Source organism: Poecile atricapillus, chromosome 22, assembly GCF_030490865.1.
Source record: "Poecile atricapillus isolate bPoeAtr1 chromosome 22, bPoeAtr1.hap1, whole genome shotgun sequence".
Classification (NCBI taxonomy): Eukaryota; Metazoa; Chordata; class Aves; order Passeriformes; family Paridae; genus Poecile; species Poecile atricapillus.
Window position 1 is genome coordinate 5,854,144 of NC_081270.1, and position 19,369 is coordinate 5,873,512.

Genomic DNA, 19,369 nt, shown 5'->3' on the forward strand with positions numbered 1-19,369 from the left:
ATCCCTTGACAAATTCGTTCATTTTGGGTCTTAATCTGAGCTCAGAAAAGCACAAAGACCTTGTTTCAGACAATACAATATGGGCAGGATCCTGTCAAGCACTGGGCCTGTTTCCTTTAGACATACAGCTGCAATAATCCAGCCCTGCTGAGCTTTATTGAATCTTACACATTTTTAGGCAATGCTGAGAGCCATTGATTTTATCTTGGCTGGATATTTAACTCCACCTTAAAATGAAAAATAGCCTTAAGAAGCCAGAGCAGCATTTCATTCTTTAAACATCATTAAGCAGGCTCAAACTCAAAGTATAAAGTGACTGAAGGTGATTCAAATAAAAATAATCTACCCATGACCAGACAAAGTAGGGTGTGAGGGGAAAGGCCTAGTTATTAAGGTTTCAGACTGGAAAGGAGAACTGTCAAGTCTTCTCCAAGCAGCATCACCTTGAGGAAGCAGCAGTGATTCAGTCTACTCACCCAAATAATGGGAAGAACAGAGTCTAAGCTCCTAAAAATACTATAAAAGTATTAAGATTTTTCACTGAGGATTCAAGATGTGTCAAAAGCAATTGACTGAACCGAAGTACAGCTCATAGAGTGTGCAGACACTGCATTCTTCCCCCCACAAGTGTACTGCCCCTCATGCATAGCTTGCCCACACTCTTTTGAAAGCTCAGCCCTCAGCATCTGACCAGAGAGAGTTTATTAAGCTATCAGCAAAGGCTTTAAAATTCAAGAGCTGACTGGCTTTCTTCAAATGCCCATTTCTGCCAGTACCTGTCTAGGACAGGAGCATCTGTCCAGTCATAATCTGCACAATAGAAATTCATCTGGAGCCACTTATCTTTCAAATTTGCTTACACTAGAGGAGATCCCATGAGATATTACCAAACACTAAAAAATCCTTTGCACACACAGCTCAGGGGTTCCTGCAGAGAAAAGGCACTGCAGCAGCAGTGGAAGAGCAACGCTGCCATCTGCAGACACTCGGAATTGAAGCCTCCTTATTTGGAAGGATCAGCCCATGTATGGATGTCATGCTATCCTGCATTTTATCCTTTATAACTATCTCCAAATGTGTCTGTGGAGCACACTGTGCCACTGGCCAAGGAAGGAAAATTTCAAACCATGCTTTAGGCTCATTTATGATATTGACATGGAGGAGGCATTATGCTGTCACAGTTCTATGGGAGCAGTGCCCATAGCACTGGAAAACTGGCAGAACATAATGGTGAGGATGAAAAAGTTCACCTTTATTAAAGGTACTGAAGTTCAGCTGAAACCTCCTTACAAATATTGAACAGCACACGGCACAGAAAAAATCAGAGAAAATTGTGCACATTGATTATATACCAGAACTATTCTAAGTCTGCCATTAGTAGGAAATAATCACTGCTGCAGAACTGTTTGCCCTGTGGTAGAGAAGGACAGGACTACTGGATTCATAAAAGGACTTTTACACAAAAGAAAGTATGATTTTTCAGGCACTTATACTATAAACATGGCAGATGGCCCTCTCTTTCATGACCATGTTATAATCCATGTGCAAAAATACAACTTGAGTAATAGAAAAGAATCAAACATAGCATAATTAACTGAGTAACATTCAGACAGTTTATTGGGTAAGAAGGAAGGCCAGGAGGTGCTTTAGGACACATCAACAGATGGGCTACAGATCTGTTCATCTACCAGTGCACATTCATCACACTGCAATACAGCTCGTCAAGAGTGACCTGAAAGAAGTTTCTAAAGTTTATATTCAGGGAAAGTAGCAAGGGACAGGGAAAAGTCGGGTAGAGGAAGAGAGCCAGCATCTTCATCACAAAGCAAACCAATAAATGAACCTCTCTTACTACTCACTGATTATAGGTGAAGATTATTTTGGCCTAATTACATTGGTTAAGTCACCCTTTATCTTAGTTCGTATCTAAAATGTTTTCTAGTACTAACAAGCTTTTTGGAAAGCACACAGAGATAAAGCATTTTTCACTTTCAAAGCTCTCTATGACAATTATGTCAGCTCAGCATCCCTGTAAGGCAGGCAAAAATTAGCTGTTTTCTGAGACACAGAGAAGTTAAATGACTTCCTCAAAACCATGGTGAAGAATGTGTTAGTTATTATTAATATCCTTAAGAACCTGGAATGATACTGTTTTTCAGAGAGAGGGAATTGGAGGCAACCAGCATCTGCTAGTAAGGAATTACGAAATTTTCATCTCAGTTTTACTATTAAAATACTTTGAATCCCCCCCAACCTCAGAAAGTGTTCCACACACCTATTTTTGTACTAATGAGCTGTTCCATTTTGGTAACAAAAAGCACTGGTCCTTTCCAGCCCTAAGTAGACATCTTCCCCAGGAAAAGGGTAGTCAAGATACAGTAAGAGTTACATACTCCACCTCACCAATGATCTTCCTGTTATTATAATTATAATTATCAAAGACACAAGCCAAGTTACTTTAAGGAATTTAGCTGGAGTACTCTAGTTTTTGGTAAAAGAAGTAGAGGAAAGATAACTAACCATTCTTTGAAACAGAAAGCTATTCAAAAGCAAGCTGTCCTAAAATGAAGCACACAGCTGCTACAAAGGGCAGGATTAACCCAATAAACCTGCATATCCCCAACTGCAAGGTTAACAGATTTGACAGCTCAGCCCTTACGTATCCCTACAAAAGCTTTTGGTTTGCAGGAATGTGAAATGGGTATTGGAGGCAGATTCTTCTTCATTCTGTAGGTCCACAAAGAAGCAACAGTAAAAACTCTGTTGTGTATATCTGCACTGAAAACAGTTTCCAAAACTTTCTGAGTATCTCCCTCCATCCAAGCTGAACTTTTGCATTTTCTCCTTGTGTTTTTAATCCTAACAAGAATTTTATTGTAGAAAGCAGTTGCTGAAGTCCATCTCTTCTTGTTCTGTGCCTAATCAGATTAGAGAGATCATTTTCCCATTTTAATAAATAAAAGATGAAACTGTGGCTCATTAAATAGGCCTGCAAAGACTCCTTCCCATCAACTTCAGCTCAGATATAACTGCTGGGTAACACTGGATAACATGAAGCTGTAAAACCAGTGTCTAAATAGATGTACCATGAAACCTGGTACATCAACTCAGCTTCACTGCTTTCACTAAAACCCACTAATGGGACACTTGGCTCTTTCAGATTTCCACCAGGAGGGCACAACTTACCTATGACAGATGCAGGGTAACACCATGTGAGTTGATTGCTAGTTTATTGCTCGTGTGTAAAAGCCCTTCATACAGTGGTTCACACACTTGTTCAAAAGCAAGGCTGGCACCTGGCACCAGGAGCTCTGCTTCAACATCTGTGTCAGTTCCTCTGAGCTTTCCACAGCTCCTGCAAACAAGCTTTTCATGAAAACCTGTGCACAGGTACTAAATAACACAGAAGAGAATTCAGTTGCCACTAATATGTTATGGATCAAATCCATCTTTGCACTGGAAGGCACGTATTTTCCCCGTTATGTTTGGCATGTTTTTCACACAGCTACATAACTGCTGAAACAATCAACTCTCCAAAGGGCCACATGAACAGCAAGTGGCAAGATCTGCAGGAGAAAACAAAGCAAGGTATAGAGGGGGGAAAAGTGGTGGGGAACTTCTCTTCAGAGATCACTTAATTGTGATTCAGTGACACAAACTCTAGAATCCATTAGGAAAAATCTTATTAACAAAACTGGTTCCTTCCCATTTCCAGTCCTAATTTTTATGGAGAGCCAATGCAATAATATAGATTTGTTTTTGCTAACACTACATCTTTCTTATTTGCTGAACTGGGCTTCTTATAATAAGACATTTAAATGTAATACTGTGAATAATACTCTAAATAAACAGAGAAAACATTTTTTTTTTTTAAAAAAAATGCTTTTTCAAATCAAGAATTTGTTTCCCACCCATGTATCCATTAATCCATAGCTATTCAGAGAAATCTGGCACTCTGTCAGCTCCCCCTTAACTCAAAAAACTGTTATTTCAGAGAGTAAATTATAAGCAAATACAAAAATGAAAACCATTTGTTTTTCTACCCATTGAGGGCTTTCCAGTTGCATGGTTTGCTTTTACAGCTTCAGCTTTTGTAGCAGAATACAGATGTACTGGTTTTGGCCTAAAGTTTGTGCAGTGGGTTACTTGTGCTCCATTTTAGCACCACAACCCACAGAGATTTATAACTTTGAAATTTTCAGACTATATGGGACAAGCAGAAGCAACACTTCATGAATCAGTATCTAGTGCATTTCAGGGAGCTTCAAAATAAAAGCTCAAAATTTGTCTAGGAAAAGCAAAACAAAAATTAAAACATACAACAGATGAAGATGAAATAAACTTACAAGGGAGTGAATTAATGGCACCTACGTTGTGATGCTAAACATTTGGCAGTGTTTTCTGATTCCCATATGGGAGCCACTGGACTCCTCCACCACTATAAGAAAATAAGTGATAAGAGCAATCATTGTGCTTGTGAACATCAAGTGTGATTTGAGGCTCTACCTTTCAATTGAACTGACAGTGAAAAAATTAGGTAGCAGAAGGATGAGGCTCTTTAAACACTTCCTTGACCTCAAAGCAAAGCCACACAGTTCTCCCATTCTGAAGAAATGACAAATCACTTTTTGGAAGTCTGTTGTATAAGCTATCCAGGACCAGAAATCATAACATTCACTGTCAACAGTGCAAGGTGCTCTTTCCATTCTTCTCACTGTCCATAATGGGTCATTTGCTCATAACATCCACTGTTAATTGGCATGAATAGTGAAGTATGAGGCCTGACCCTACAGCTGTTTTCACAGTTTGGGCAAAGCACCAGCTGGTGCCAATGTAATGCCAAAAACATAGAAAAGGCCCAGCAGTAGATTGAGCTTGGCTGTCCGCTGAGGAATTTTGCTGAAGCTCTGACTCCGGAACTGTCTTTCCAGGGAAAATGCCATGGGGATGGTGAGCAGTGGCAGTGCCATGCTGATGGTATAACGTGTGGCCAGCACACAGAAGATCAGGTAGGGCAAGAAGAGCAGCACGGTGTAGAGAATATAGGAGAAGGTGGGGCCGATGAGGATGGCCAAGGTGACAATCCCCGCCTGCCGGTCTGACTCCATGTCCCGGGTGTTGTTGCTGTGCAGGATGGCCTCAGTGCTGAGGGCCAGGGGGACAGCGTAGAGCAGAGGTGACACAGACAGGTAACCCACCTGCACTGCGTGGGCAAACATCACAGCCAGGGGCCCAAAGGTGATCAGGATCACCACGTCGCCAAGCGCAACGTATTTAAATCCAATTCCTGTGGCAAGACACAAGAGTAAAACCAAGCATCATTAAATAATTCAAATGACACAAAAGAATGGATGACATAACAGTTCAGCCCTTTTCCATAGGAATATTGCAGAACAACCAAAGCACGTGCAGCTATGGACAAGAAACATGTTATATCTCCTTTTTATTTTTTAAAATAAGGATTTCTCCAGACAACGTAACAAAAACTAAGGGCCAGGTTTTAATACCCACCTGGAAGTACCTGTCTCTGCAGAAATCTATAGAAATAAGGTACTTTTCAGTGTGATCATAAATACTATAACCTGGTCCTGAAGAAATACAGAAAATGCTCAGAACGAAATGCAAAACTGACAAGACACTTTCAGGGAAACTAGAAGTCTGACAGTTTGAAACTAAGTTGCTTTTTCTTCTCCTAGTTATGGTGTTTGTATCTATCCAACACAGGAAGACACTAAAATATCCTTGTCTTATTATGAAAAATCACAAACCGTACAGCATTCACAGTGAAGCTCCATCTAAAGAATAACAACATTCCGAAACAAAGTAACATTCCCACCAAAGGAAAGAAAATATGCTTTAGCTACAATTCTAGAGGATATGAGATAAACATCACAAAAAGATTCAGCAACAGTTCTTATAAGCATTTAAAGCCATATCTGTAAATAATAATGCCTCAACACCACTATCTAACTGAAGATCTTAGTATGACTCTTCCCACAACGTTCAATTGCAAAGAATACAAGTTTATGTACCAGTACATCAGGAAATACCACAAATATTTTATGGCAGTGCACTAGATGGATCGTGTGTGTCTTCCAGAAACCTTTTGACAAACCAGCTGATTCTAACACTTCTACATTCAGATTCACAACAAGCGGGATGCAGCATTTACCTCCGGTATAAAGGAAGGAGCTGGAAAGTCCTCCAAAGTAAATCAGGGCCAGGTGCTCCAGCTTGAGCGTGGAGACAGCGTAAAGCCCAGCAGCGCAGATACAGCCCACAGTGTAGAGAAAGACTCCAAACCGCACTACATCCTGCGGCTGCAAAATCTGGTCCACCAATGTCCTGTCATCGCTCTTCTTGTGGTCGATGCCTTTGGAAAAGTCATAGTAGGTATTCACCAAGTTGCCGGCGCCGTGCACAGCCAGGACGGTCACGGCGCTTCCCAGCAGCAGCCCCGGGTCGAGCGCTCCCTCGGCGCGGTACGCCAGCGCGCTGCCCAGCGCCACAGGGGTCAGCGAGGCGCTGAAGCTCCAGGGCCGGAGCGCCAGCACATAGGCCGCACACTTGTGTCTCCAGCTGCCGGGAGCGGCCCCGTCAGCGCCCGCCAGCGCCGGCCCGCTGCCGTTCCTCTCGCTCCCGCGGGGGCTCTCGGCGCTGATACTGATCTTCTGCAGCGGGTCTGCCGGTGCCATGCTCGCCCCGCCGTCTGGCAGCTGCAGCACCTAGAAGGGGAAGGGCCGCGCGTTAGCGGGGCGGCGGGGCCCGGGACGAGCGAGGAGTGCCGCCGCCATGGCGGCCTGAGGGGCATGCGAGAGCGCCGCCATTACCCGCCCTCCACCACCGCCACCCTGCCCGGCCTCGCCACCCCCGCGGCCCTGCGCGAGGGGTTCCGCAGCCGCCGGCACCTCCCGCTATACAAATTAAAAGCAAAATTAAGCGGCTCACGTCACGCGCGGTGGCGAGGGGGTCACCCCGCAGTACGCGCCAGCACCGCGATTCACACCATAGCTGCCACAGAGCGCCCGAAGGCCGGCGCAGACACAGCCGCCTTTGCTGCTGCCATGGACAGCCGGACACATTTCAGCGGAGCACACCGGGCACGCCGCGGCAGCGCCCTGCTCCCCTGGCGCATGCGCAAAGCGCACCCAGGGCTTACACCCGCAGCACGGCCGGCGCTCGGAACGGAGCTTAAAACTCATCCAGTGCCACCCCCTGATGGGTGTCCAGGGACACCTTCCACTGTCACAGACTGCTCCAAGCCCCGTCCAACCTGGCCTTGAGACCTTCCACGGATGGGGCAGCCACCATTCCCCTAGACAACCTATGTCAGGACATCCCCATCCCTACAGGGAAAAACATTTTCCTAACATCTAAACTAAATTTCCTCTCTTTTAGTCCGAACCCATTCCTCCGTGCTCCCGGTGAGGAGTCTCTCCTTGTAAGCTGCTCCAGATACTGGAAGGCTGCTGTGAGATGTCTACAAAAGTTTCTCTTCCATAGAGGAGATGCTCTAGTCCCCATCCCGTCGCTCCACCATGGAACAGCACCACACAGCTCGGTGCCACCTGCTGAGGCTGCCTCAATCCCATTGTCTACGCCGCCGATAAAGTTGGTGAATGCTGTTAGCCCCAGTACCACCCCTGAGGGACACCACTCGTCCCCGGTCTCCATGTGGACAATGAGCCGCTGACCGCAACTTTATGTGCGGCTATCCAGCGAGTTCTTTATCCACCGAGTGGTCCATCCATCCAATCCATGTCTCCCCAGTTTAGAGCCCAGGATGTCATGCGAAACAGTGCCGAACGCTCCGCACAAGCCCAAGCAGATGATGCCGGTTGTTCTAACCCATCCACCCATGCCGTAGCCCGGCCATAGCCGGCGCCTCACGGAAGGGCGGCATGGGGAGGTGGGCCTACTGAGCAATCCCAGCCATTCTATTGGTCAGACGTACTGCCACTCAATCACGAGTACGGCGATGATTGGTCAGAAGGCGACTGTCCTCCCAGTTCCTCGGGGAAGGGGCGGAGCTTTGAGCGCATCTTCCCCCTTCCTCTTTTTCTATTGGTCAGAAGTGATGCCGATCATGGCGTTCCTGGGATCCTATTGGCCAGCAGCGGCTCGCCGCCGCTGTAGGCGCGGCGGTGGCGGCGGGGCGGGCCCGGGGCCCGGAGTAGGGGAGCCGGCGGCGGCGGCGGCTGCGGGTGAGTGAGTGTGAGAGAGAGAAAGCGAGTGAGCGGTGGTGCTTCTCATCATCATCGGCTCCCCTTCCCCTCACCTCCCGCTTCCTGCCCGGGCCGACCTGCCCGAGCCCCAGGCCGCGCGGCGCTGCCGCCTGCGGCCCCTCCGGCCGTGCCCGCCTTTCCCCGCCTCAGCCCTCCCTCACTCTCGGCCTGCGGAGCTCCCCCCCGGACTCGGGCCTGCCGGGTCCTGTCCGCCGGCTCCTGCGGCCGTGAGGGGATCCCAGGAGCTGACACCGAGCTGGGGCGATGGGCAGCAGCAGCTCCCGGCTGCTCTTTGATCCGGGGAGCCTCTCCTAGCTCCTGCCAGCAGCCACCTCACCTATGGTCCCGCTGGATGTCTGTGATCGCGTGTGGAATATTTCGGGAGAAGCTGTTGAAGTTCTAGTGTCAGTGCGTGCTTTGGTCTTACATAATTTGAATATCGGAGCGGGGGGGCGCGTCGAGCATCTGGAATGTTTTTGATATAAAGAAAGGCTCCTGAGAAAGTTTGTTTATGTGTTATGCTGGGAAACCCCCTGTTGCAATCTGTTGCAATGGTTGGTGTTGCTATAACTGGACTTCCCATCTCTAAATGTCTATTAGAGAATGCAACACTTGCCAGTGCTGAGTTTTCCTTGTGTTGGTGTAACACTGAGATTTCTGTGGAGAAACTTGGATGAAAGTGTTTAGGGAGGAGTCAGATATGATAATGATATAATCCTGGGAATGGTTGTGCTTGCTTATTATAGGTAATTGCAAACCCTAGTTTGACCCTGCTGTTTTTCAGCTGTTGCGTGGTCCTTGATTTAGGATTAGATTACCATGAAGCAGCTGGCTGCAATGTATTTTGGTATTTGAGGAACCAGAGACCAAATAGGCTGGTCAATATGTGGTGATGCAGTTTTGTCGTGGAGTGTAATGCCTAAGGAATATAGTCATTACTTGTAATTTTATAGTCTACCAACACAGCATCTTCATCTGTATTTTGGGAACAGTCAGGGGGGACAGCCTTAAGAAAGAAGCTCAGAGATTTCAATTCAAGTAGTAAAAAAATGTGTGTCTCTGAAGGATTTACAGGACTTGATGCCTCTGAGCCCCAGTGTACTACCACCATGTCGGGCACTGTGTCCATCCTCCAACAATTTGCCAATGGCTTGAAGAGTCGCAGCGAAGAGACGAGGGCAAAAGCTGCCAAGGACTTGCAGCATTATGTCACCATGGAGCTGCGTGAGGTGAGTGCTAGGAATGGGATTATTTATCCTTGTGTATCATATGGGGCTGGGTGCCTTGGCAATGGAGATTTTTTTGGAATATGGAAGCTGGTCTTAGAGAGGAGATGGAGCACAGCAGGGAGCTTATTTTTGCCCCCTGGCATGTAGGAGAGGTGAGTGAGTTGGTGACACAAACAGATAGTCAAGTACCAGAATAAGTAAACTTGCTGCATATGGGGCACAAATAAAAGAAACTATTTTGAGTTCATAATGTATGGTTGATTTAATTTCTTTCTTTTTATGTGGCATAAGAAGCATTGTCTTTATGGAGGTTTTGGAGCAGGAGGAAGGGAGGGAATGCTGAAAGCTGATTTGAGTTTTTTGTTTTTACAGATGAGTCAGGAAGAATCTACCAGGTTTTATGATCAGCTGAACCATCACATATTTGAGCTGGTCTCTAGCTCTGATGCAAATGAAAGGAAAGGTGGCATTCTGGCTATAGGTGAGTGAAAGTGCATAATGCCTCTGCAGAGTTTTCTTTTCATGCAATTATCTTTAGGGACAGATTTAGGAATTAGCTTTTATTCCTGCGGCCTGACAGCTCAGTACACTGGGTGTGTTCTTGTTGCTGGGCTCTGAAAATCTGTGTGAAGTGTCAGCATGGGAGCTACTGAGAGTGGCTGAAGACCTGGTACTTAATGGGTCCTGAGTTCTTGTGGGAGTTCAGCATCATATGTGAGTGCTGAGCACATGAAAATTCTCTTCTGGAGCTCAGCTGAGAACACTTTGTGCTGCCCCTTTATATGTATCAGGGTTGGCTGACTTTCTCAACTCTCTTCCATCTGGGCAGATTGATTCTTGTTATTTAAATTTACCTGGCTCCATAACAGCAACTTCCATCCCCAAGAGGGGCTCACATAGCTTCTGCTTTGATTCTGATCAGCCTCTCCATTAGTGGCTCAGGCTGTGTGTTCTCTGTGAGATTGCAGAGCTGCCTGAATCCCCACTCTTGGGGAAGTTAGCTTGTGTGAATACTTTGCCCTCCAGGTGAGTGGCCTGTGTTGTAGCAGTTAAATAGATGTTTATGGTTTAGGCTCACAGACATAATCATCCAGTCCCAATGTGTTTGAAGGCAGTGTAAATCCCTTAGAGAAATCTTTATTGATAACATCAGATCTTAAGCTGACAGTATCACTTTCAAATTGTTATGTGAATTTAGTGATGTTGAAGGGTGCCAGCTTGACAACCCTGGACACTGAGGGGTCTTTATCTACAGAGCAGTTAAAACCCAGGCACTGGCAATGAAAGCTTTCTGCCATGCTGGTGCCTGATGAAGTGCCTCCACCCTGGGCAGGAGAGGCTGTCTCTAGGACTGAGGAGGAGAGCATTTTCTTGGTCCATTCAGTCTTTGACTTTTCTTGTGAGGTGGACTAGCTATAGCAGTTGCCTGAAGATGGATATCTTTCTATTAGGAACGGGTCTGTATCAGGGTGAATTATTTTTTTTCTCTTTTAAAACTAAAAATGGGGAAAATCTATGAGGCCATCGGATGCAGTTTTCCACTCACTTAAAAAATTCAGGCTGAAAAGAATGGTGGCCCTTTTCTGTCTCTTGTTTTATTTTTTTTTCCCCTGTGGATTTGCAGTTTAGGAGGGCTTAATGGGAATCTTTAAGCAATGTGTAGGGAATATTAGTTCTCATCCAGGGATTACCTGCTGTCTGCCTCACTGACTCTTGGGGAGAAATGCAGCACTGCTCCCTTTCTCTGCAGCAAGCCTTATCGGTGTTGAAGGAGGTAATGCCACCCGTATTGGCAGGTTTGCCAACTACCTGAGGAACCTCTTGCCATCCAATGACCCTGTTGTAATGGAGATGGCTTCCAAGGCTATCGGGCGGCTTGCGATGGCTGGTGACACCTTCACAGCTGAATATGTGGAGTTCGAGGTGAAACGAGCTCTGGAATGGCTGGGAGCTGACAGGAATGAAGGTCGCAGACATGCAGCTGTAAGTGATACTTTCTTTGTTGTCATGGGATAGTTGGGATTAGCGAGCAGTGGTAGGAAATCTGCACAGAAATCTGCAGAAAAGCTTTGGTCAGGATGGGAATGGCTGCCAGTGCATGTCTGAGAATCTGTAATGCTCTCATGGCAGACAGAGTGCTGCTTCATTGCTTCTCCTTTAGCTCGGTGACTAATGAAGACCAAGACACTGTTATGCTAGGAATTGTCAGAGTGTGGGGATGGAAACAGCTCACAAACATCGACAGTCTAAACAAATGGTGCTACACTGTAAAAGTTAGGAGGTTTGTCTCTGTGTCTTATCTTCCAGATTGTAACTGTTTCTCTCCCCACCTCCAGGTTCTTGTCTTGCGGGAGCTGGCAATCAGCGTGCCTACCTTCTTCTTCCAGCAAGTGCAGCCATTCTTTGACAACATATTTGTGGCTGTGTGGGATCCCAAACAGGCCATCCGAGAGGGAGCTGTCTCTGCCTTAAGAGCCTGCCTTATCCTTACCACGCAACGTGAGCCAAAAGAGATGCAGAAGCCCCAGTGGTACAGAGTAAGAAAATAATTTTGTTTTGATGCAGCCCTGTCACTGCAGGACATGGAATGATTCACACAAACACGTCTCAGTGGTGTGATAGAAAAAGGAGAGTTTTTATTTTCTTGATTTCAGTATTTACAGATTGTTGACAATGACCAGGGGTTGGATAATTAAGTTACTACCTTGCTAATCACACTGATCATGTGAAACGTCCATGAAAAGACGCTTCTTAGAAGGAATGTGTAAACATTTATGTTTATAGTTCCTTTCCTGGGAAAGTGTCTAAAACTATGAAAACAAAATCAGAAGGCTTATTTTTCAGGGTGACATCTCACTGTTTCCACTTTAAAAAAGAAAAAAAAAGGAAAAAGAAAATGAACAGAGAAAATTAACAATATTCTAAACAATCAAAAGGAAAATAACAAAGAAAATAACCAATGTTCTAAACAATCAGAAGTCTCTAGTTTGAGTGATACAGCCCCTCATAATGCAGTGCAGATGTTGAAGTGTCAATTTTCAGAAGAGCTGGCTAAGATAAGAACTCGTGTCACCTTTATCAGTAAAAAACTCCCTGTTCTTGAAAGGGTTGAAAATATTATGGCTTCCAAAGTGAGTAATTCCTTTAGCCTACTACTGTACAAGTAAACAAGATTTAACTCCTTCAAGAATACATTGCACCTCATCTTCAGCTGTTGAACTTGACCTAGTTTTATAGCCATGCAATTATCCAGTTTCATCTCTTACTAGCAGAGGGTTTTATTAGTGTAGATAAAACACAAGTGAGAAAGGTAAGAATTCTTTTGTCTGAACCTTCACTTTGCTGCCATTGTCACATGAATTCAAGCTTTGTGATATCAAGTAAGTTTTCGACAGTGCAGTCAAATGTTGTGAACTTGGATTTCTTGTAATCAAATTAAGTGCTGCAGGTAGTGATGAAGCTGATACCATGCTGTTTGATTTGTGCTATTGAAAATGCTCTGCAGCAGAGTCCAGAACTTTTGGGTGAACCAGAATTTTGTTGTCTTATACTTCTGTTATTACTCAGTTGAAGTTTGTGGCTACTCTTGGAAAATTCAAAGCATCAGTAACTCTTGACTGGCAGTAGTACTTCATTTCCACAGGCTTTGTTTCTGCATTGTCACTGAGATTTTTTTTTCTTTTCCCCCAAGCACACATATGAAGAGGCTGAGAAGGGCTTTGATGAGACTTTGGCCAAAGAGAAAGGAATGAATCGTGATGACCGAATCCATGGTGCCTTACTGATCCTCAATGAGCTAGTGAGAATCAGCAGTATGGAGGGAGAGGTGAGCAAAGGAACAAGGTGGGGATTGATTGAGGGTGTATAGCAACTCTGCAATCTGTGGAAATATCCCATGGTGTTGCAGTGGGGTTGTTGGATGGAAAACTCTTTTGAACATGGAGTCAAGCATTAAAGTGTGTCAGAAATAAAAGGGACAAGTTTGGGCAGAGGAGTTAATAAGCTCTGATAGAAAAGCTATTAACTGGATTAAATACAATGAAAAAGATCTTTTTTTATATGGAATGAGTACTCTCTTGCATGTTAGATACCCAAATATTTTTGCTGGATTTTACTCAGTTGATATTTTACAGCCATTTGGATATTGATTATACAGGATGCTCTTCAGGAGATTTGGGTAACACTGTATTGGCAGTATCTTACTCAGTTATATTTTATTTTTTTAATGCTTCTCTACTTTGTCCAGCGCCTTAGAGAGGAGATGGAAGAAATCACTCAGCAGCAGCTTGTGCATGACAAGTACTGCAAAGACCTGATGGGCTTCAGTACCAAGCCTCGCCACATCACTCCCTTTACAAGCTTTCAGTCTCTTCAGCCCTCTCAGTCAAATGCTTTGGCTGGTCTCCTGGGGTACAGTGCTCACCAAGGAATTATGGGTTTTGCAACCTCACCTGTCCCAGCAAAATCTACTTTGGTAGAAAGTCGATGTTGCAGGGATCTAATGGAAGAGAAATTTGATCAGGTATGTGTTTGTTCTTCAACTTGTCTCCCAACATTCTCAATATCTGTTCTTGCAGAGTAATTGTCCTCTGCATTTTTACTTAGCAGGCAGTACTAGTATTGAACTGAGCCTTCAAAACTCAATATTTACGTGTAACGTGGCTTTGTCGTTGTCTGTCTTGGGGCAAGTGATTTACTTCCTTTGGAAGAAATCCTGATTATCCTTTTCTTTGATGGACTTTGAAGCCAAATGTCAGTAGAATGCCTGAAAGCACACAGGTAATTAACATTTGTGCATTACTGCCAATGGCCATCCTTTAAAGCCTAATCTATTTCCTTCCAGGTCTGCCAGTGGGTTCTCAAGTGCAGAACCAGCAAAAATTCTTTGATCCAGATGACGGTTCTCAATCTGCTACCGCGGCTGGCAGCTTTCCGTCCTTCGGCATTCACAGGTGACAAGACAGATGGCTGGATGTTAGAAATGTTGCTGATTTTGGGCTGGAAGTTATCCAGCTCTCTTTGGTCCAGATGAACTTGTGCAAGCAGTGCAGCACACCAAATGTGGTGCTTGTCTGATGACATTCCTCTGTAGGAGGACAGTCTTATTTTCTGAATAAGTGTGATTTGATAGCTGGTGCCAAAATGTTGCTCTGATGAAGAAAGTAGATTGAAATCTATTGTGAGAATTTGGTGATCAATACCATAAGACATAAAAAACTCCTTTTTTTTTGTTTTCTTCTCAATATGTCAGACTTAGAGGAGAATTCTCTCTTGCTCTGACTCAGTATACCCCAAATATTATTAGAGTTCTGTTCTTTTTTCTTTGTTGCATGTGCTAGGAAATACCTGGCAGCTTTAAAGCAGTTTAGTTGATTTATCAAGCAAGTTTAAGAGAGTATCAGAGTTGGAGACAAGTCATCAAGCTGCTCTTAATGGGTTGGAACAATTTTTATATTAATTATTCCAAATTTCCACCCAGTCACTATGAAAGCAAGATGCTTGGATCTTATATGTGTATAAAACCTGTTGCAGTGGGGGTGTTTTATAGCTCTTTTATTGTGGTGATTTTTCTTTTTAAAAACAAAGCCTTCTGTAGTTTGAAATTTTTATTATATCATGACATTTTTGCCACTGATCATGTCAGCAAATTTAACATGACTGTCTGTTTTCTAGTTTTACACTTGTAAAGGTTTAGTTGGAGATGTTATGCAACTGTATAAACCTTAATGAATTCTAATATCTGTATTGTTTTCTCTTGTGGGCAGCTGATCAGTATCTTCCAGACACCATGAATCATGTTCTCAGTTGTGTGAAGAAGGAGAAGGAGCGAACAGCAGCCTTCCAGGCCTTGGGTTTGCTTTCTGTGGCTGTGAGGTCTGAGTTTCAAGCTTACCTACCAAAAGTCCTTGAAATCATAAAAGCAGCTCTTCCCCCAAAGGACTTTGCCCACAAGTGAGTATGTGAAAGTTAGGGGAAGAAATGGAGACACTTGCTCTTTATATAATTCTTGTATTAAAATCAGAAGCGTTTCTGTAAGACTGATAACACAGAAGTATGATGAGGAAAGTTGTCTAAAAATAGCAGCTTCTTATAATTATGTGGTCCCTTTCCAGGAGACAGAAGTCTGTGCAGGTTGATGCCACTGTCTTCACCTGCATTAGTATGCTGGCACGAGCCATGGGACCCAGTATCCAGCAGGACATCAAAGAGCTTTTGGAGCCTATGCTGGCTGTGGGGCTGAGGTAAGCATAAATCTATTCTGCTGTTAGCTGCAGGATGGCATTGTCAGCCATACAGAGTGAGATCTTTAAAGTTTTCAGATTGAGAGGGAACATTTATTGCATTTCAGTGATCTTTTCAGAAGATCACTATAGCTGTTTCAGAAGAATGGTATGTTTTAACTGTTAATGTGTCTGTTATTTAACAGCATTCATATCTCAGTAAAGAAATCTTGTAGAACAACTAGTCCAAAAGCAGTCTCTTTTTTTTTTTCCACTATTCAAACACATTTGGCAGCAACCTGCAAAATTTTTGAAAGCATCTGACAGCCAGCAGGCTTGTGTCATATCAAACTAGCAGAGGAGAGCTGAAGTGCTGAATATTTCCTCTTGGCTTCTTTCACCTTTGTAGTTGACAGTTCTTATTAGGGGAATTAATTAAGTTGTTAGTATGGAAAGGTGTGGAGACAATTTTCAGGTAGCACAAGGCTGTTGAAATTATATTATCACCTGGAAGTGAATTCAGTCGCTTTTTTGTTTGAAAAGCATAAGTGTAAGAAGTCATTTAGATTTGTAACAGTATTATAGCAACACTGGCTAATGTAATGATGTGTGCAGCAGTCCTGGGGCTTTGCTCAGGACCAAGTTTATGCAGAAGGTCATCTCGTGCCTCAGTTCACACAGGCACCCTGTGCTCTGCTTGCAGGTGTTGCTCTCATGTGTGAATTCCCACAATTATATTCTGATTGGCAAAGGCATGATTAAACAAAAAGGTGAAATATGCACATCATTGTTTCTTTTCTAACGACTTCTGCTTGCTTCTTGCCCTCAGCCCTGCTCTAACAGCTGTGCTGTACGACTTGAGCCGTCAGATCCCACAGCTGAAGAAGGATATCCAGGATGGGCTGCTGAAAATGCTCTCTCTTGTTCTGATGCACAAGCCTCTGCGACATCCAGGCATGCCAAAAGGCCTTGCCCACCAGCTGGCCTCCCCCAGTCTCACCAATATCCCAGAAGCCAGTGATGTGGGGAGCATCACCCTTGCCCTTCGTACACTTGGTAGCTTTGAGTTTGAAGGTAGGATGGAATAAGGAAGCAGCGGACAAGGGCATATGGGATATAAACAAGTGGTGCATTGGAGCAGAGTACAAGTAGCAGGAAAATTCTAGGAGCATGTTCTTTAAACTCCTGCTCCTTGATAAAGCTGGTAATTGAAGTGCAAACTTGTGTTTAACCACCCATCTTTCTCTTTTCAGGCCACTCCCTGACTCAGTTTGTTCGGCATTGCGCCGATCACTTCCTGAACAGTGAACACAAGGAGATCCGGATGGAGGCAGCTCGCACTTGCTCTCGCTTGCTCACGCCCTCCATCCACTTGATCAGTGGCCATGCCCATGTGGTCAGTCAGACAGCAGTTCAGGTTGTGGCTGATGTCCTCAGCAAGCTGCTTGTAGTTGGAATAACTGACCCAGGTTAGTGTGGGATTCAGAGAAAAGGGTTCTCTTACCCCGTTAATTTTATCATGTAAGCAGGTGATGATATTAAGAATAGAAATAGAATTTGTAATAGGATTTGAACATAATTGCCACTGAACTTAAGCTGTCACTCTTGGTAAATTAGAAAAAAAAGTCTCCCAATTTCTTTTTTCTACATCTTGATTTTTGAGGTATTAATAGATCACTAGTGAAAAATGCTCCAGCTGTGTCCTTGGTAATCCTTTGAACTAAGTAGAACACTGAGACCCCTTTTGCTGCTGCTCTGGGTCATGGCCTTAAATTTTGTAGTTTGGGAAGAAATTGGTACTTCTCATTGAAACTTTATACTTGATTTTTTTTATTCTTTCAATTGAACTCGCCTCAGGTTGCCACATAACATCCAGAAGTGACACTTTCAGGTGCAAGAGGTTGGCACTGTACTGACTTGGTTATTGGGGCATGTTAAGGAGATTTCTAGGCTGATCTGTCCTGTTTTTTATGTGTGGAGCACTGATATAGTGTCTTGCTCTGGGGAAGCTCTTGTGAAAAATTTTTGAGGCTGTTTTGTGAACAAAGGCAAAAAAAGGAAGAGGAATTTAGTGCATTTAAAGGTAAATCAATGTGTTCTTGCAGACCCTGATATACGTTTCTGCGTGTTGGCTTCCCTGGATGAGCGGTTTGATGCTCACCTCGCCCAGGCTGAAAACTTGCAAGCTCTTTTTGTGGCCCTGAATGATCAGGTGTTTGAAATCCGTGAGCTGGCCATCTGCACTGTGGGGCGCCTGAGCAGCATGAACCCTGCCTTTGTCATGCCTTTCCTTCGAAAGATGCTAATCCAGGTAAGGAGGAGGGATGCCTGCAGGGAAAACAGAGTAATTGATACTCAGACCAAGGTGGTGGTAAAGAACTGGGCTAACTTGCTGTAAATGCATGGAGAGTGGAGGAATCGATCTCTTTTTGAAAATAGTTATTGCCTTGATTAATGGGTTTCAACAGATCTTTCTCACTTTGGATGTTTGGACTGAAGCTGTATGGATGTATTAGAAGGGAAAGGAAGAATGGCAGTTGTTATTTCACCCCTAGTCCTCATGCCAGAGTGTTTTCCATCTCTGTGGAGGAAGAATGTTCTGTGGTGCTTTTAGGTGAACGCCTGGTACCTCTTTGTAAACACAGATTTTGGAGCCATCCCTTTTATGCTAAGTAATTTTAGCTTAGGAAAAATGGTAATGGAGTGAAATCAGAACAGCCTTTACCAGTGCTGAGTTTTGACAGAAGGAAATGCAAAGAATTTTTACCTACCTTTATTTTCCTGATTTGCTTGCTTCCATTGTCTCTTGTGCAGATTCTAACAGAGCTGGAACACAGCGGTGTTGGCAGAATTAAAGAGCAAAGTGCCAGGATGTTGGGTCACCTGGTTTCTAATGCTCCACGCCTCATCCGTCCGTATATGGAGCCTATCCTTAAGGTAGAGTCTCTACATTTCCTGCTGACTTTGGAATGAGGTGACACAGCAAGTGGGGGTACATGACCCTCAGGAGCTGCAGTTCTTTTGCTTCATCATGGCAGGAAAAAAACAGATTGATGTAGATGTTAGCCACAGGAACACATGTGGCTGACAGTTTAGCCCAATTTAATTCCAGATTTGCATTTGTGACACCCAAATTTCTTATACTGTTAAAATTCTTACTATGATTGTGGGGTCAATTTCAGGTGTAAACAAAAGGGAAGATAATTTTGAGTACTCTTTAAACATGTTCTAATTTGTCCCACTGTCACCCACCAGGCACTGATTGTGAAACTGAAAGATCCTGATCCAGATCCCAATCCAGGTGTGATTAACAATGTCCTGGCTACCATAGGGGAGCTTGCACAGGTAGGGATACACCACAGATACCTCTTTGCCTTGTTTGTTAAGATTTTGGGAATGCTAGATGAAGGATGAATTTTTGTCTTTCAATAGGTCAGTGGGCTAGAGATGAGGAAGTGGGTGGATGAGCTCTTCATTATAATTATGGACATGCTACAGGACTCTTCTCTTCTGGCTAAAAGACAAGTAAGTGTTTACAACTGTACCAGACTTGGCTGCTGCTGTGACCAGAGCTGTAATAAAATATCCATGTCCCAGGTCCCTCTAGTGGAGTTACACTCACGGTACACAGGTGAGGGATAAGAGTGCCTGTTGTGACATAGTTCAGAGCTGTTAGAGGAAAAAAAAAAGGCTT

General features: G+C 44.1%; 2 protein-coding genes across 6 annotated transcripts in view; one reads left to right on the forward strand and one right to left on the reverse strand.

Moving 5' to 3' along the window:
• Positions 1-1,599: 1,599 nt before the first annotated feature.
• On the reverse strand, positions 1,600-7,078 carry UBIAD1 (UbiA prenyltransferase domain containing 1). 3 transcript variants are annotated; one of them, XR_009279356.1, is made up of 3 exons: positions 6,173-6,725; positions 4,347-5,287; positions 1,600-3,566 (listed from the first exon to the last, which is right to left on the reverse strand). XR_009279356.1 is itself a non-coding variant. In XM_058855275.1 (3 exons), exons 2-3 carry the CDS (start codon positions 6,693-6,695, stop codon positions 4,800-4,802), a joined length of 1,011 nt encoding a protein of 336 aa, XP_058711258.1. In that variant the 5' UTR covers positions 6,696-6,725; positions 6,949-7,078; the 3' UTR covers positions 1,600-4,799. The 3 variants fall into 3 exon arrangements, 2 of the variants coding, with proteins under 2 accessions (XP_058711258.1, XP_058711259.1); XM_058855275.1 differs by adding an exon at positions 6,949-7,078 and having other exon boundaries at positions 1,600-5,287; XM_058855276.1 differs by adding an exon at positions 6,831-6,847 and having other exon boundaries at positions 1,600-5,287.
• A 1,071-nt stretch (positions 7,079-8,149) lies between these two features.
• The window catches only part of MTOR (mechanistic target of rapamycin kinase), a 63,068-nt gene continuing 51,848 nt past the window's right edge, over positions 8,150-19,369 (forward strand). For 2 of the 3 annotated variants that reach the window (XM_058855272.1, XM_058855273.1), the window contains exons 1-15: positions 9,291-9,454; positions 9,827-9,935; positions 11,205-11,437; positions 11,791-11,991; positions 13,146-13,280; positions 13,701-13,976; positions 14,298-14,406; positions 15,220-15,406; positions 15,568-15,696; positions 16,505-16,749; positions 16,929-17,144; positions 17,781-17,986; positions 18,490-18,612; positions 18,931-19,020; positions 19,108-19,200. In XM_058855272.1, coding sequence (XP_058711255.1) covers positions 9,335-9,454; positions 9,827-9,935; positions 11,205-11,437; positions 11,791-11,991; positions 13,146-13,280; positions 13,701-13,976; positions 14,298-14,406; positions 15,220-15,406; positions 15,568-15,696; positions 16,505-16,749; positions 16,929-17,144; positions 17,781-17,986; positions 18,490-18,612; positions 18,931-19,020; positions 19,108-19,200 — 2,472 coding nt within the window. In that variant the 5' untranslated portion in view covers positions 9,291-9,334. Of the gene's footprint in view, positions 8,205-9,290; positions 9,455-9,826; positions 9,936-11,204; positions 11,438-11,790; positions 11,992-13,145; positions 13,281-13,700; positions 13,977-14,297; positions 14,407-15,219; positions 15,407-15,567; positions 15,697-16,504; positions 16,750-16,928; positions 17,145-17,780; positions 17,987-18,489; positions 18,613-18,930; positions 19,021-19,107; positions 19,201-19,369 lie in introns of those variants that run through there. The other variant, XM_058855270.1, reaches the window with a different exon arrangement.

Excerpts from the sequence above, each read along its gene's own strand:
- UBIAD1 (XM_058855275.1), bottom strand. The coding sequence starts at position 6,695 with ATGGCACCGGCAGACCCGCTGCAGAAGATCAGTATCAGCGCCGAGAGC. Across the intron at positions 5,288-6,172 it reads CTCCTTCCTTTATACCGGAG|GAATTGGATTTAAATACGTT; the intron begins GTAAATGCTGCA and ends GTCTTGCCACAG.